This window comes from Eubalaena glacialis, chromosome 7 (genome assembly GCF_028564815.1).
Source record: "Eubalaena glacialis isolate mEubGla1 chromosome 7, mEubGla1.1.hap2.+ XY, whole genome shotgun sequence".
Classification (NCBI taxonomy): domain Eukaryota; kingdom Metazoa; phylum Chordata; class Mammalia; order Artiodactyla; family Balaenidae; genus Eubalaena; species Eubalaena glacialis.
In genome coordinates, this window is record NC_083722.1 from 58,218,019 (window position 1) to 58,230,828 (window position 12,810).

The following is a 12,810-nucleotide window of genomic DNA, read 5'->3' on the forward strand; positions in this document are numbered from 1 at the left end:
AAAGTGAATCAGTTATACATATACATATATCCACTCTTTTTTAGATTCTTTTCCCATACAGGTCATAAGAGAGTATTGAGTAGAGTTCCCTGTGCTATACAGTAGGTCCTTATTTGTTGTCTATTTTATATATAGTAGTGGGTATATGTCAATCCCTATCTCTCAATTTATCCCTGTCCCCCCTTCCCCCCTTGGTAACCATAAATTTGTTTTCTGCATCTAACTGCAAGTATTTTAAGGGTAGTAGTAAAAAAATAAGGACATGGGTTCTAACATAGAGTTAGAACCAGACTTATATCCATAATTTGTACATCATTATTATTTATCCCATGTCAGTACAGGCTACTTCTGTCTGCATATGAAGGAATTAGGGACCCTGATCAGGTAGAAGACAGCAGGAAGCTTAAGGACTATGGAGAATTATAGTAAGGGCTGAAAGTCCAAATACATTGTTATGTCAACTTAGAGAAAAACACACAACATAGGAGTTGTTAAAGTTTTATTGAGGGACCTTACTGAGGACTGTGGCCTGGGAGACAGCCTCTCAGAAGCTCTGAGGGAATTATTCCAAAAAAGGTAGTGGAGAAACTAGCTTACATATGATTTTTGGCCTGGGAATATGTGCAGTCAAGCATACACCTTGATAAAAAATTACTGCTAGTCACAAAGAACAAATATCTTAAGTTAATGATGTTAGTGCTTTTCTATCAATGGGAAGAAGCAAGAATCGGGGCTCATTAAAATTCTCCCTGACCTCTACATCTAACTGTCTAAGGGGCCTGTTTGTCCAAAGCACAGTGCCGCATCCTGTTTTTCATCCCAAATTCCCCTGACGGTGCCCTGTTGGTGACAGCAGTGGCTAAGGACCTAGGGCTGGGGGCTGAGCCAGGCTCTTTGTTCTTTGTTCTCAGTTCTAGTGCTGGCAGTTTTCATCTGGAATTCTAAAAGTGTTTCAACTACATCCTGTCATTGTATCCATCTCATTTATTAATATTTTCATTTAGCGAACATTTGATAGATGCCTGCTTTTAGCCAGACTTGGTATTAGTCCTTCCTGTGCTCAGGTCGTGATCTGGCACTTGGCATGGAGAGAACCATGCACGTGAACGGTGACGTTTCCAAACTCTGTGGTATTGGGCGTGATTTCTAAGCTAGAGGATGTTCTATGGCTATCATGCTAGAGGCAGACATCCATTCTCTGTTCCCCAAATACCGATCCATATTTCTATTATGACAGCCATTGCCAATCCATTCGAGTATTCCTTTTACTTGTCTTTTTGCCTCTAGACTGACCACTTTGTCAGGTCCAGGGTCCAGGGTAGTGAAACATATACGTATACTGAATAGCTTTCAGTTTTCTTTTTTTAATGAATGAATGTGTTAAAAGTGTTTCTAAGTTTAACAGCCTTTGATTACTATCGTTTTTGAATTCATTAGTAGGAACAGCTTTTTAAGGTACAAGTCACCCTGAATATCACAGGGATAGTTTAATTAAAAACAAATTCATATCCATACCTGAAAAAAAAAAGATAGTTTCTAGATTAAAATTTTATCATATTTTATCTTAGTTCTTGAAATTTTTTTTTAATTTGTTTTCATCTCATCCCTCTACTCTAACACAAAGATTTTTTAAGCTCACCCCCAGTAAACCGCTTCTGTTGTCATTAGCTTACTCTCTCTACCAGCTCCTCCCACTCTACTTTTTTTTTCTGAAGTAAGATTTACAATCTATCTGAGGTGAGAAATTTTTAAATTTAATATTTAAAACATCAGACTTGTAAGTTATGATAATAAAGAGATATTTTTTAAAAAGCATCACCACAAATCCAATATAAATACTAGAAGAATTTAAATAAACTGAACGCTAAAAATTAAAAATTGTTCAACTTCTCTAAGGGACAGCAGGAATTCTGCCATTAATACATATTAGCCGAAATGTATGTCAATATCTACTTATAAGATACGATGTTAGAAACATTTTTAATGAATCATAAAACTGAAGTTGTGTTAGGTTTAAATAAAAATCAGTATATAGTGTTTTACATTAATTTTGCTAAGCAAAATACTTGTCGTCTGTTCATTTGCTTAAAATATCAAATCCTGTAAACCATTAGATTATTTTATCAGTTTATGCATTCGATGTTTTATGTTTAATGCAGAGTTTGGAAGACTAGAAATACTCCGCTAAGCAAGCAAACTGTAATTACTTCTTCATAATTACCATGCAACTTTATTGCCATGCATTGTTATAATTATATTTTAAATATTCTCCATTTACATGAGAGACCATAATGTCTTCTAGCACATTACAATCTGTGGCTTATAACTGCATCTCACTTCCACAAAGGCCTTTTCTTCATTTAGCCTCTATTTCAACTACTGTTAAAAGAGACTAAAAATCAATTGGCATCATAATACTGCAATAAGGAAATTGTAGACAACATAATATTTCTGTGCTACTGAAATCGTCTCATTATTCAGAGGATTCATGTTTAACATCTAAGGTATATTCCTCCTTCCTTAAGGATTCAGTCATAATCACATCAGTGCTTCTCAAACTTCAGTGCGTACAGGAATCACCTTGGGATCTGGTGCAAATACAGATTTTAATTCAGTATATCTGGGAAAGGGCCCTTGACTCTGCATTTCTAACAGGCTCCCATGTGCTGATACCACTGCTGCTGGTGCTTGGGCCACACTTTGAATAGCAACACTGTCAAGTATTATGTATATCTGTGTGCAAAATGCTGTTAACAATTTTCACACACACACACAAACTTCACCCAGAACTCTGCTATAATCACTTTCCACCTTCAAGCCTGGAAATTACTTATTACTGTTAGAAGACTTAACACAAAGAGAAACTGTTACCAAAATCAGCTTCCGCTGTTCACCACTCAAAAGCCAATACTCAAGAGACAAGTGTTGGTTGAAAAGAAAAGATTGCTTTATTCAGGAGACCAGTAACCTGGGGAGGAGGTGGACTCGTGTCCAAGAACCAACTCCCAAGTTTCTGCTCAACTGTGAAAGTTTTTAAAGGAAGAATCATTTGGGGAGGGGGTCAGAGTCTTTGTTACCTTCCGCTGTGTATAGACCTTCTTCTGATTGGTTGGTGGTGAGGTAGCAGGGTGGTATCCAGGAATTTTGTGCTTGGCCTGAAGTTATCATCCTCCACCTGGGTGGGGGCCTTAGTTCCTGCAGAAGAACTCAGAGATATATTGTTCTGTATATTCCTTGAGGAGGAACCAGGACCCTGCCCCAGGGCGGCTGCACTAGTGGTTCTTGCCTGTTCCTCCTTTGTTTCTGCATTCTCCCCTCTCCCTGATTAGCAACTCTTTGAATCTACCCTTTGGAACTCTGGGAAGGTCAAGGAGGCTGAATGAAGCCTATTTCCTACAAAGAAGAAATGGGGGACACGGAAAGGATTTGTACCCAGGAGGGCCCCACAGGGTCCTTCTCGGTTTCAAAACATCATTGAACCTGTGAAAAAAATCTGCCAAGTAAGCATTAGGGAATTTCACTCTGAAGTGACATGGGGTAGTAAGAGACAGCTTCCAGAAGAATGTGACATTTGAGCTACATTCTGAAGGTTGATTAGTAGTTTGCCAGATGGAGGGTATGGGTCCAGGGGACGGGGTAGGAGGGAGATGCAAAAGGAAATTTCAGGCAGGAAGAAAGGCATTTAGAGGTGAGGGCACTGTAAACCACTGGGGGAGAGGAGACAGATGAAAGGTAAGATTAAGGGCACAAATTCTTATCTTCTAATTGAGGAGTTGAGATTTTATCTTGCAGGTGTTTAGAAATTACATGAGGACTAGAAGATTATATAAATCTAATTAATATAATTTACTAATGTTTTCTCTTCCACTCTGAATAAAATAGTCCCTTGGGAAACTAACAATCAGAATGACATGCCTGCAATTCAAGGGTAATATTATGGATATTCCGTCTTATTTTAATGACACATTTGAACATTTGTTTCTGGGGTTTTATTTTTTTAATTTATTTAGCAAAACATTGTGGCCCTATCTTCTTTCCCATCATAATCATCTTCAAATTAAGAAAGTAACAGGAGATGTTTCAACTTAGCAATGTCAATAAATACACATAGGTCATTGTCAACATCCATAGCCTAACAGTTTATGAAGATCCTTGAATATCAGGGTGGCTAAGATTTGAAACCTCTAAGACACTGTAAAACACAATTTGCAAAGATAATCTCAGTTGAAAGCTAAGAAAGTCTCACCCCATGACTTTTTAAATTTCCCCTAGTGTTAAAAATAATTTTTTGAAAGTTCTCTTTTCAATAATGGTAAACTTCAAGATAGTTTTAAAATCCAGAATTTCCTAGTCTATCTATATTTGATCCTTGGCAAGCTAGACTATTGTTATCTGGTAATATTTGTTTCAAGGATGCTTCTGCACAATTTTTTATGCTAGTGGGTAAAAGAAATCTTAAGGTTAATCGTTCAGTCTTTTCTTTTCCTGCCAGGGCTGCTCCCCAATTCTATAGCTTCCAAGGTTTCACAAAAAAAAGACTTTTAAATGTATATATACACATATACACACATACACATATGTATAGTAGGAGAGGAAAAATAATTTTCTCTCTACTCTTCTAAGTCTTGACTGAGACACCCCCTGTAATAAATGACAGATTAACAAGAGAAAAACAAACAGGAGTTTAATAACATGTATACTTCCTATATACATGGCAGGCACTCAGAAAAACTGAGCCCCTCAGTCAGCAGTCATTCATGGCAAAAGACAAGGATACAAGGAAGGGTAAAGAATTAGGACCACGTGTGGGAGATCATGAATTGGGCAGCATCCCAGCCAGCAGAGAGAATGGAGCTCCCAGGAGCTGTACAAAATAAAAGACTTTTATAGGCAGAAAAGAGTGGGACAAGAAAGGCACACTAGCAAAAAGTGGATTGGTTGTGACAAGGTCCCTTTCCTTTAGGGGATGCAGTGGTCTGTCAGGCAGGTTACCTACCTCTCTAGTGCTGACCAAGGGTCTCCTGATGGACTGGTTTCAGATTCCATTTCTCAGAGAGGCTGAAACTATAAGTCTCTGTTTGGTGACATGGGGCTTAGCATAAGTGACTCCATTTAGGGCTTGTTGTCTTGTTTTTAACACCAACATAATCGGAAGGGGTTGATTCTTGTCTCTTTACTTCTAAGGCAAGTTCACATTCTGCTTCAACTGATTATTTTTTCAACAATATTTGTTATATTCTTTTATGGTCTGCCAGTACTTTTTTGAAGCCCAGTTAGTTAGAACAGCCGCCAACAGAGTTGAAACTAAAAGGGGGCCAAATGTCTCTCCAGAAGCAAGAGGACTTCAAAAGATATGCATTACAAAGCACTACTGTGACTCACATAATCACTTATTTTTAAAGGGGATTTGCTAATGTAAAATTGGTTTCTTATCTTCCCAGCCCCTAGTGAGCCTTTACTGTGCAAATTCGCTGATGGAGGACAAAAGAAGCGACAGAATCAAAGTAAATACACCCAGAATGGAAGGCCTTGGCCCAGGGAAGGAGAGGTGAGTCCTGACTGACCTGTGCTCAGAAATGTGGCCGCAGACATCCCTCAGGAGGGTGGCAAGACAGACACACGGGGCTGTGAGAGAACCAGGTCCTGTAGAAAACCAGATGGCAAATGAGCAGGCCTATATTGATTTAATCAGAATAAAATTAGTTCAGGAGGAGTATAGGACTTCCAAATTGACCTCAGTTCTGCAGTACAGTAAGTCTTCTGTCTTTAACCAAACTAGAACCCTATAATACTCAATGAAAGACTTAGCCACAAAGAATTGATCCATAATTGTGTCATAGTCATAAAATGAGGGTATGATTACTTAAGAAAATATTTTCAGTGAAAACAGTAGTGAGAGTTAAATGTTTGTGTTTGAAAAAAACAAACAAAAATTTAGATTTATTTCATTCTACTGTTGAGATGTTCCACTTGCACATATATGTGTAGTTACAAAATGCCCATGTGCTCATAAACATGTTTATATGTGTCTTATTTATGTAATATCAATATAAAATATGACATTTTCTGTTGGTCAAGGAGAAAGAAAAGCAGACACACACAAGGTTTTGCTTTTCCCAACAAGGAGAAAAGCACTTAACAGTTAATTATCCCTTTACTCTCCTAACACAAAACAGTAGAAAAGCAAGCTTATGGCTCCAGTGCCACTTGGGAATGGATTCCTGTTGGTTATTTTTGTTGTGAGAAGACAAGGAAAAGGTGCCTGGGCTTCCAAGAGGTCTTTTTATTCTTTGTGAAATAGAATTGAGTTGTTTGAATGCCTTGAATAAATGCCATTTTGTACCAAGGCCATCATTTCAACAGAAGAGCTTTATTTAGTATTTCTATTCAAAGCATCTACTTCATCCATTTATCATTTAAGAGGCATCCTACTTGATGCAGCATTTTATACTTTCAACACTGAGATTACAGTTGTAAGGAAAGAAAAGAGGGTGGGATTTTTTTCTCAGCAAAACCTTTAGCCATTTTTCAGTTTCTAAGACTGTAGTCTGTTTTGAGTATTTCCATGCAGATCTCAAAACCCCTTGTGAAGTGGATAGCTATGTTTAAGTACTATATAATCTATAACTCATTACCTTAAGGAAAAAGAGAATCACCATTGAACACTTGAAGCTAATAAAAAAAAAACAAGAGTTTCAATATTTCAATTTTAGAAAGGCAGTCAGAACAGAAGAGAGTAGGGTGTGACCGTGTGTTTTTAGTAGGCAGTTTGTGATCATCAGGTAGCCCACTGCCCCCAGAAGAAAGGTGATTTCACAATGGTCCCACGCCAGTCATCCATAGTCTAGAAAGACTCATTTGATCTTTCAAAATTTTCTTGAGTCAAATGCCCGCCGATTAGAGATTTCTGGATCACAGACCATAAACCCAAAGCCTCAGTATTTAACTAGGTAACTTAGCAATGATGACTGAAATTTCAGTTCCTATATTATTACATTCACTGAATAGATACCAATTGCAGCAAGACACCTCACTTGAGTCTACATTTCTTAGAAACCAAACCAATAAACATAAAAGAAATGTGAACTTAAGAGCGGCCACCCTGCTACTGTATACAGAATCCAGGGCTCTGGGTTTAGAGCATGATAAAGACCACGTGTACTATTGCCATGGAAGCATTGTGGAGTCAGATTTAGGACCCAGCCACCTTGTAATTTAAATGTAGGTTTTAAAGTATATTCTTAATCTTTGCTTTCAAAAGTTGCTTTTTAAGAGCTATAGGTTTTCTTGTTGAATATGAAAATCAAGGGACCATCATAAATTTATCTGTGACCAATAAAAACATATTCCAAGTATGCAGATACATTTCAGAGGAAAGAAATCAGAAACAGAAATGGCATGAACTGAAAATACACTAATCAGATATCTTGGTTTTGAGGTGAGCATGCTAATTTTTACTCTGTGATTATGGTCTTAGAAGTAGACACACCAAGAATATTGGATAACTTTGACCATTATTACATATATTTTTCTTCTATTTCCCCTTGCATAGTACTTGCTAGACTAAATAAAAGTATGTATATTAGTATGGTGTATAAGGTATGACATCATACAAATTAATCCTATGTAAGCAATATTTAATCATTTCTTATAAACCAGTCAGTTCTAGTTACTGTATTTCATTGTTTCTAAGACACACATTTTTGTTGTTGTTGTTTTTCCACATTTTGACACTGCTGAAATTGACTCTTCTCTTATAATCAATGGCAAGACAGTTTGTATTTTCTCCTGTTAAGTCACCTGGGGGTACTATCTACATTCTCTGCTTTAGGTCTTTGACCGCATAGATCTTATCAATTGAAACTCTAACCAAAGAAGGACTGTGGGTCAGATTCTTAGAGAGAACTTTTTGCTTCCTTCCCTCACCCAGATTGAGACATGCATCTTCCCTTGAAGTCCATTTCTTGTGGGTGGTTTTGTATTTTATTTACCTTGTAGCCCTTTGGCATTCCAGCTTTATAAGGAGATCATTTGGGTGGTTTGTTTTTGCTTGTTTGTTTTGTTATATAAAATAATGGTAAACCTTTCAATCATCATTGCCTTAGATAAAATAAAAAATGATCATTTAGATTCTGTTGCTTCACAACCTGAGATCATAGCCCAGAATGAGGCTAATGTTTACTTGTCCTCTCTCTTGAGTCAGGTGAAAAATGATAGTGTGAAAAAGATTTCTGAGGCAATGCTTCAGATACAAAACCAGTGGCTTGCAAGCAACTTTGAAGTACCTTAAACATGAAAATTGATAGGCTAATTAAAATTTTAATTTATTATGTAAAGCTGTTTTATTCTGGGTGGCATTTTGATAACCGTTCTTCTAGCATAGTTTGGTGAAATGCTATTACTGAACACGTTATACACATAAATTAGTGTAAATTAGCCAGGTTTTGAAATATAAGTATATGCTGGCAGACATACTTTTGCAGAAGTGAAGAACACTGGAATATTTTTAAGTTATTAACTAATCTCTCAAGTGACACCCAAAGCTATCAGCAGAAGGGCCAGGGATTGGGGCTGTGAGCCCTCTCTTTCCAAGGGCTCTAACTGTCTTACCATTTTATTTCTTAATGCAGCCTTCATCAAATTCTTTGGTCTTTGTTTTCCTTTATACTCTTAAAAATTATTAGTTATTAGTTCATTAAAAAAAAAACCCATCACCTGTTAACAAAAATAGTACTTTTTTATGGAAAGTGCTATATTTTTTAAATTAAAGACTTTTTTTTTTTTTTTTTAGAAGAAAGGCACTGTTTTACATTTTTGCCCATCACTTTAATGTCTGGCTGAGTAGCAGGTGACTAGACTTGCATTCAGGCAGACCTTATTTTACTGCACTTCGCTTTTCTGCACTTGACAGATATTGTGTCTTTTACAAATTGACGTTTGTGGCAACCCTGCATTGAGCAAGTCTATTGGTGCCATTTTTCCAGCAGCATTTCCGTACTTCCTGTCTTTGTGTCACATTTTCATAATTCTCGCACTATTTCAAAATTTTTCATTATTATTATATTTGTTATGGTGATCTGTGATCAGTGATCTTTGATGTGATTATTGTGATTGTTTTGGGGCATCATGAACTGTGTCCATATAAGATGGTGTGTGTGTTCTGACTGCTCCACTCACTGGCCATTCCCCCATCTCTCTCCCTCTTCTCGGACCTCCCTGTTTTCTGAGGCAATGCTGAAATTAGGCTAATTAATGGTCTCTAAGTGTTCAAGTGAAAGGAAGAGTCCCACGTCCCTCACTTTAAATCAAAAGCTAGAAATAATTAAGCTTAGTGAGGAAGGCATGTCGAAAGCCCAGATAGGCTGAAAGTTGGCCAAGTAGTCACTGCAAAGGAAAAGTTCTTGAAGGAAATTAAAAGCGCTACTCCAGTGAACACGTGAAAGATAAAAAAGCAGAATAGCCTTATTGCTGACACAGAGACAGTTTTAGTGGTCTGGATAGAAGACCAAACCAGCCACAACATTCCCTTAGGCCAAAGCCTGATCCATAGTCAGGCCCTAACTCTCTTCAATTCTAGGAACGGTGAAAGAGGTGAGGAAGCTGCAGAAGAAGAGTATGAAGCTAGCAGAGGTTTAAGGAGGTTTAAGGAAAGACTCCATCTCCGTAACATCAAAGTGCAAAGTGAAGCAGCAAGTGCTGATGTAGAAGCTGCAGCAAGTTCTCCAGAAGGTCTAGATAAGATAATAAAAGTGGCTACACTAAATAACAGATTTTCAATGTAGATGAAACAGCCTTCTTCAGGAGGAATATGTTATCTAGGACTTTCCTAGCTGGAGGGGAGAAGTCAGTGCCCAGCTTCAAAGTTTCAAAGTACAGGCTGACTTTTGTTAGGGGCTACTGCAGCTGGTGACATGAAGTTGAAGCCAAAGTATCCAAGACTGGATACTACAGACATGATGGAAACATATAGACCAGACTCCCTACCCCCTTGGAACCTAAAGTGGCAAAGTAGGAGATTAAAAGTAGAATTGAATACAATTTAGGTTGTAGAAATAAAATCACTGACTGTAACTGGCTTTGTACCTACACAACAGTTAAAGAAAGCCAAAGCCAAAATAACAGCAAAACTAACAACAAAAACAGCAGCCGCACGAATATCGGCTCACATTTGTCATGTTACTAACCATTAACTGTTCATTTGATTGATTGGTTGTTTGTTTTTCAGGGTAGGTAGCTGATTTGTCTACATTTAAACCCCCCCACACCCCCAATTCTCCTGAAAGTTCTGCTTTGTTACCCATCCCGTAGAGGCATCCATGCTCATGGGTGCTGAGTGGCTCTGACAGAATAAAGTTAAGAGAAGTAACTTGAGCTTTGAGTTGTTATTTAATAAATCTTGAGTCCTCTAGTGTGCCCAACTGAGAATAATAATTCTTTCTGAACTTTAAGGAATCATGTGTGTCAACGTCTGTGATATGCTCAAAATTGTTTGCTTTTGATCGTAATTTACCAGGCACTCTACTTGAGTGGCTAACGGGGTCAGACACTGGAGTTTAAGTCACAAATCCACAGCTTTCAAGCTGAATGACAAACTTTGACCCACGTTTTGTTAATGTTTTTATAAGATCATATCCACAATCGTTATTTGCATTCCAAGCATTATTTGGCACTGAACATTACGTGATTTTCAAATTTCTAGCCAATTTTCCCTTGAAGGTCATGTAATCAAAAAAGCCAAGAGCTGGCAAGGAGAGGGGGACTTGGATGGAGAAGATGAAAGAAAAAGAAAAAAAAGTAAAAGAAAAACATGAACTCTTGTAGATACCAAGGAAAAGATTGAGCTACTGATGAATTACATGGTTGGTGTTTTTAAAGGGAAAGAAGATGAATTATTAACCTACCTATTCTGGCAAATAATGACGTTTACAAAAGTGCTTATACAACCTCCGTGGCTATGAAAAGTACTCCTCATGGTCAAGTACTTTCCAGTATCTTTCAAAACTATTATCTTTGACAGAAGAAGCATTCTGATGCCACAACTGGTGACTTTCTGGATTTAACAAAGAATTAGCAAATGAATTTTCTTGCATATTCTACGGACTTCATAGTACTGAATGTAAATAGTCTTTAAGCTTCTGCCTCCTAATCTATTTCAAGGGTGAGGTTACCAAATTCTTCTGTGTAAGGAATTTTTAGAATCCTTATAAATAGTGCTATTAATTTATAAAATTTCCTTTTGTTTAATGAAAGACTCAGACTCACGAAATAATCAGTTTGAAAAAAGATACAGTTGATCTTCATTATTCGTGGGAACCAGATTTGTAAATTTATCCCACTTTCTAAAATTTATTTGGTACCCAGGATCAATACTCATGGTGTTTTTATGGTCATTTGAAGATGTGCAGAGCAGCAAAAAGTTTGAGTCACCAAACATATACCCCCCAGATGAGGTTGAGTGCGTGATGCTTTGCCTTCTTGTTTCAGTTCTTATACTATCAACTAATGTCCTTTCTTTGGTTTATTTAGGGTTACAGGTTTTGTTTGTTCGTACTTTTCACTCTTTAAAATGGCCCTCAAGTGTAGTGCTGAAGTGTTGTCTAGTGTTTCTATGTGAAAGAAATCTATAATGTGCCTTACAGAAAAAATATGGAAAAGTGAAGATAAGCTTTGTTCAGGCATGACTTAGAGCGCTGTTGGTTTTGAGTTCAATGTTAATGAATCAACAATATATATTAAATATGGTGTCTTTAGAGAAAAAGAGATATAAAACAAGGTTATCTATTGATCAGTTGGTGAAAATGTTGTGACCAGACTCTTGCAGGAACCTAACCATATATTTCCTCTAGGAGCAGTGATTCAGTATTCCCTAATTCAGTGTTCATGGTGACTTAATAGAATAGAATTACTTCAAATAACAAGAATCAATTTTATCTTGTTTTATGATCACTGCCATTGAATGGGATCCAGTCTCTTGGTTAAGTTTATGTCTCTCCCACTGATGTAAAAAATAATGTGCATGGGTATCAAAAGTAACTGTTACCAGTGTATGAGCCAACTGTCTTAATTTGAAGAGTTGTGTTACAGTCTATTGTCAGTCTTAATGGATTTAAAGACATTAGTTCTTACTCTACTCAACCAATATGTGTAAAACTTTCTAAGGAATTTGGAAAAAGCTCTGATCCTGTTTTCATTAATTTAATGAGTCCATGAGTGACTAGTAGACTTGGAATTATTTCACAAAATCCTTAAACATTTGACCCAATGTAAAGATTCACGTATCTTCCTTAGCAAGAAAAAGTCATTAGCCTAATACATTGAATTATTTCTACTATCATTTATATCATTCTTATTTACACACCTCTTTGCATCTGAGAAGAAGCCATTTTGGCTCTTTAGGAACCAAACTGGGTCACATTTATATGGACATTATTGATGCTGAAGGGCATGTAGATGTCTGTGGAAGTAACAGCAAACATGCTCCATAAAATCTGGAGAGAAGAGGCTATCACTCCAGTCACAATTCATAGGGAACCCAGCAACAGAATATTTTGTTGAGTTTCTTGAAAGCATTTGGCTGTCAGTAGTTGTTACCAATGTTACTGTAAAGCACATGCTTTGAGACATTCTTAGCAGTGAGGAAAACAAGGCACAACTCAAACACGTGGCCCCCTGGCCTTCAGTTGGATCTTTTCTGACTAGTGCATCCTGCTTCCAAACTATTTGATCAGTCACCAGTCAATGTCCTTCGTATTAAGTATGAGAAGAACCTGACAACAGGCCCAGGAATTCATCATTTCTGTTAGCTTGGGA

The 12,810-nt window shown here is 37.2% G+C and overlaps 1 protein-coding gene across 10 annotated transcripts in view; it reads left to right on the forward strand.

Moving 5' to 3' along the window:
* The window catches only part of RBMS3 (RNA binding motif single stranded interacting protein 3), a 718,572-nt gene that overhangs the window by 578,674 nt on the left and 127,088 nt on the right, over window positions 1–12,810 (forward strand). For all 10 annotated transcript variants that reach the window (XM_061195214.1, XM_061195213.1, XM_061195218.1 and 7 more), the window contains one exon: window positions 5,442–5,548. In XM_061195214.1, the coding sequence (XP_061051197.1) occupies window positions 5,442–5,548 (107 nt within the window). The remainder of the gene's footprint in view (window positions 1–5,441; window positions 5,549–12,810) is intronic.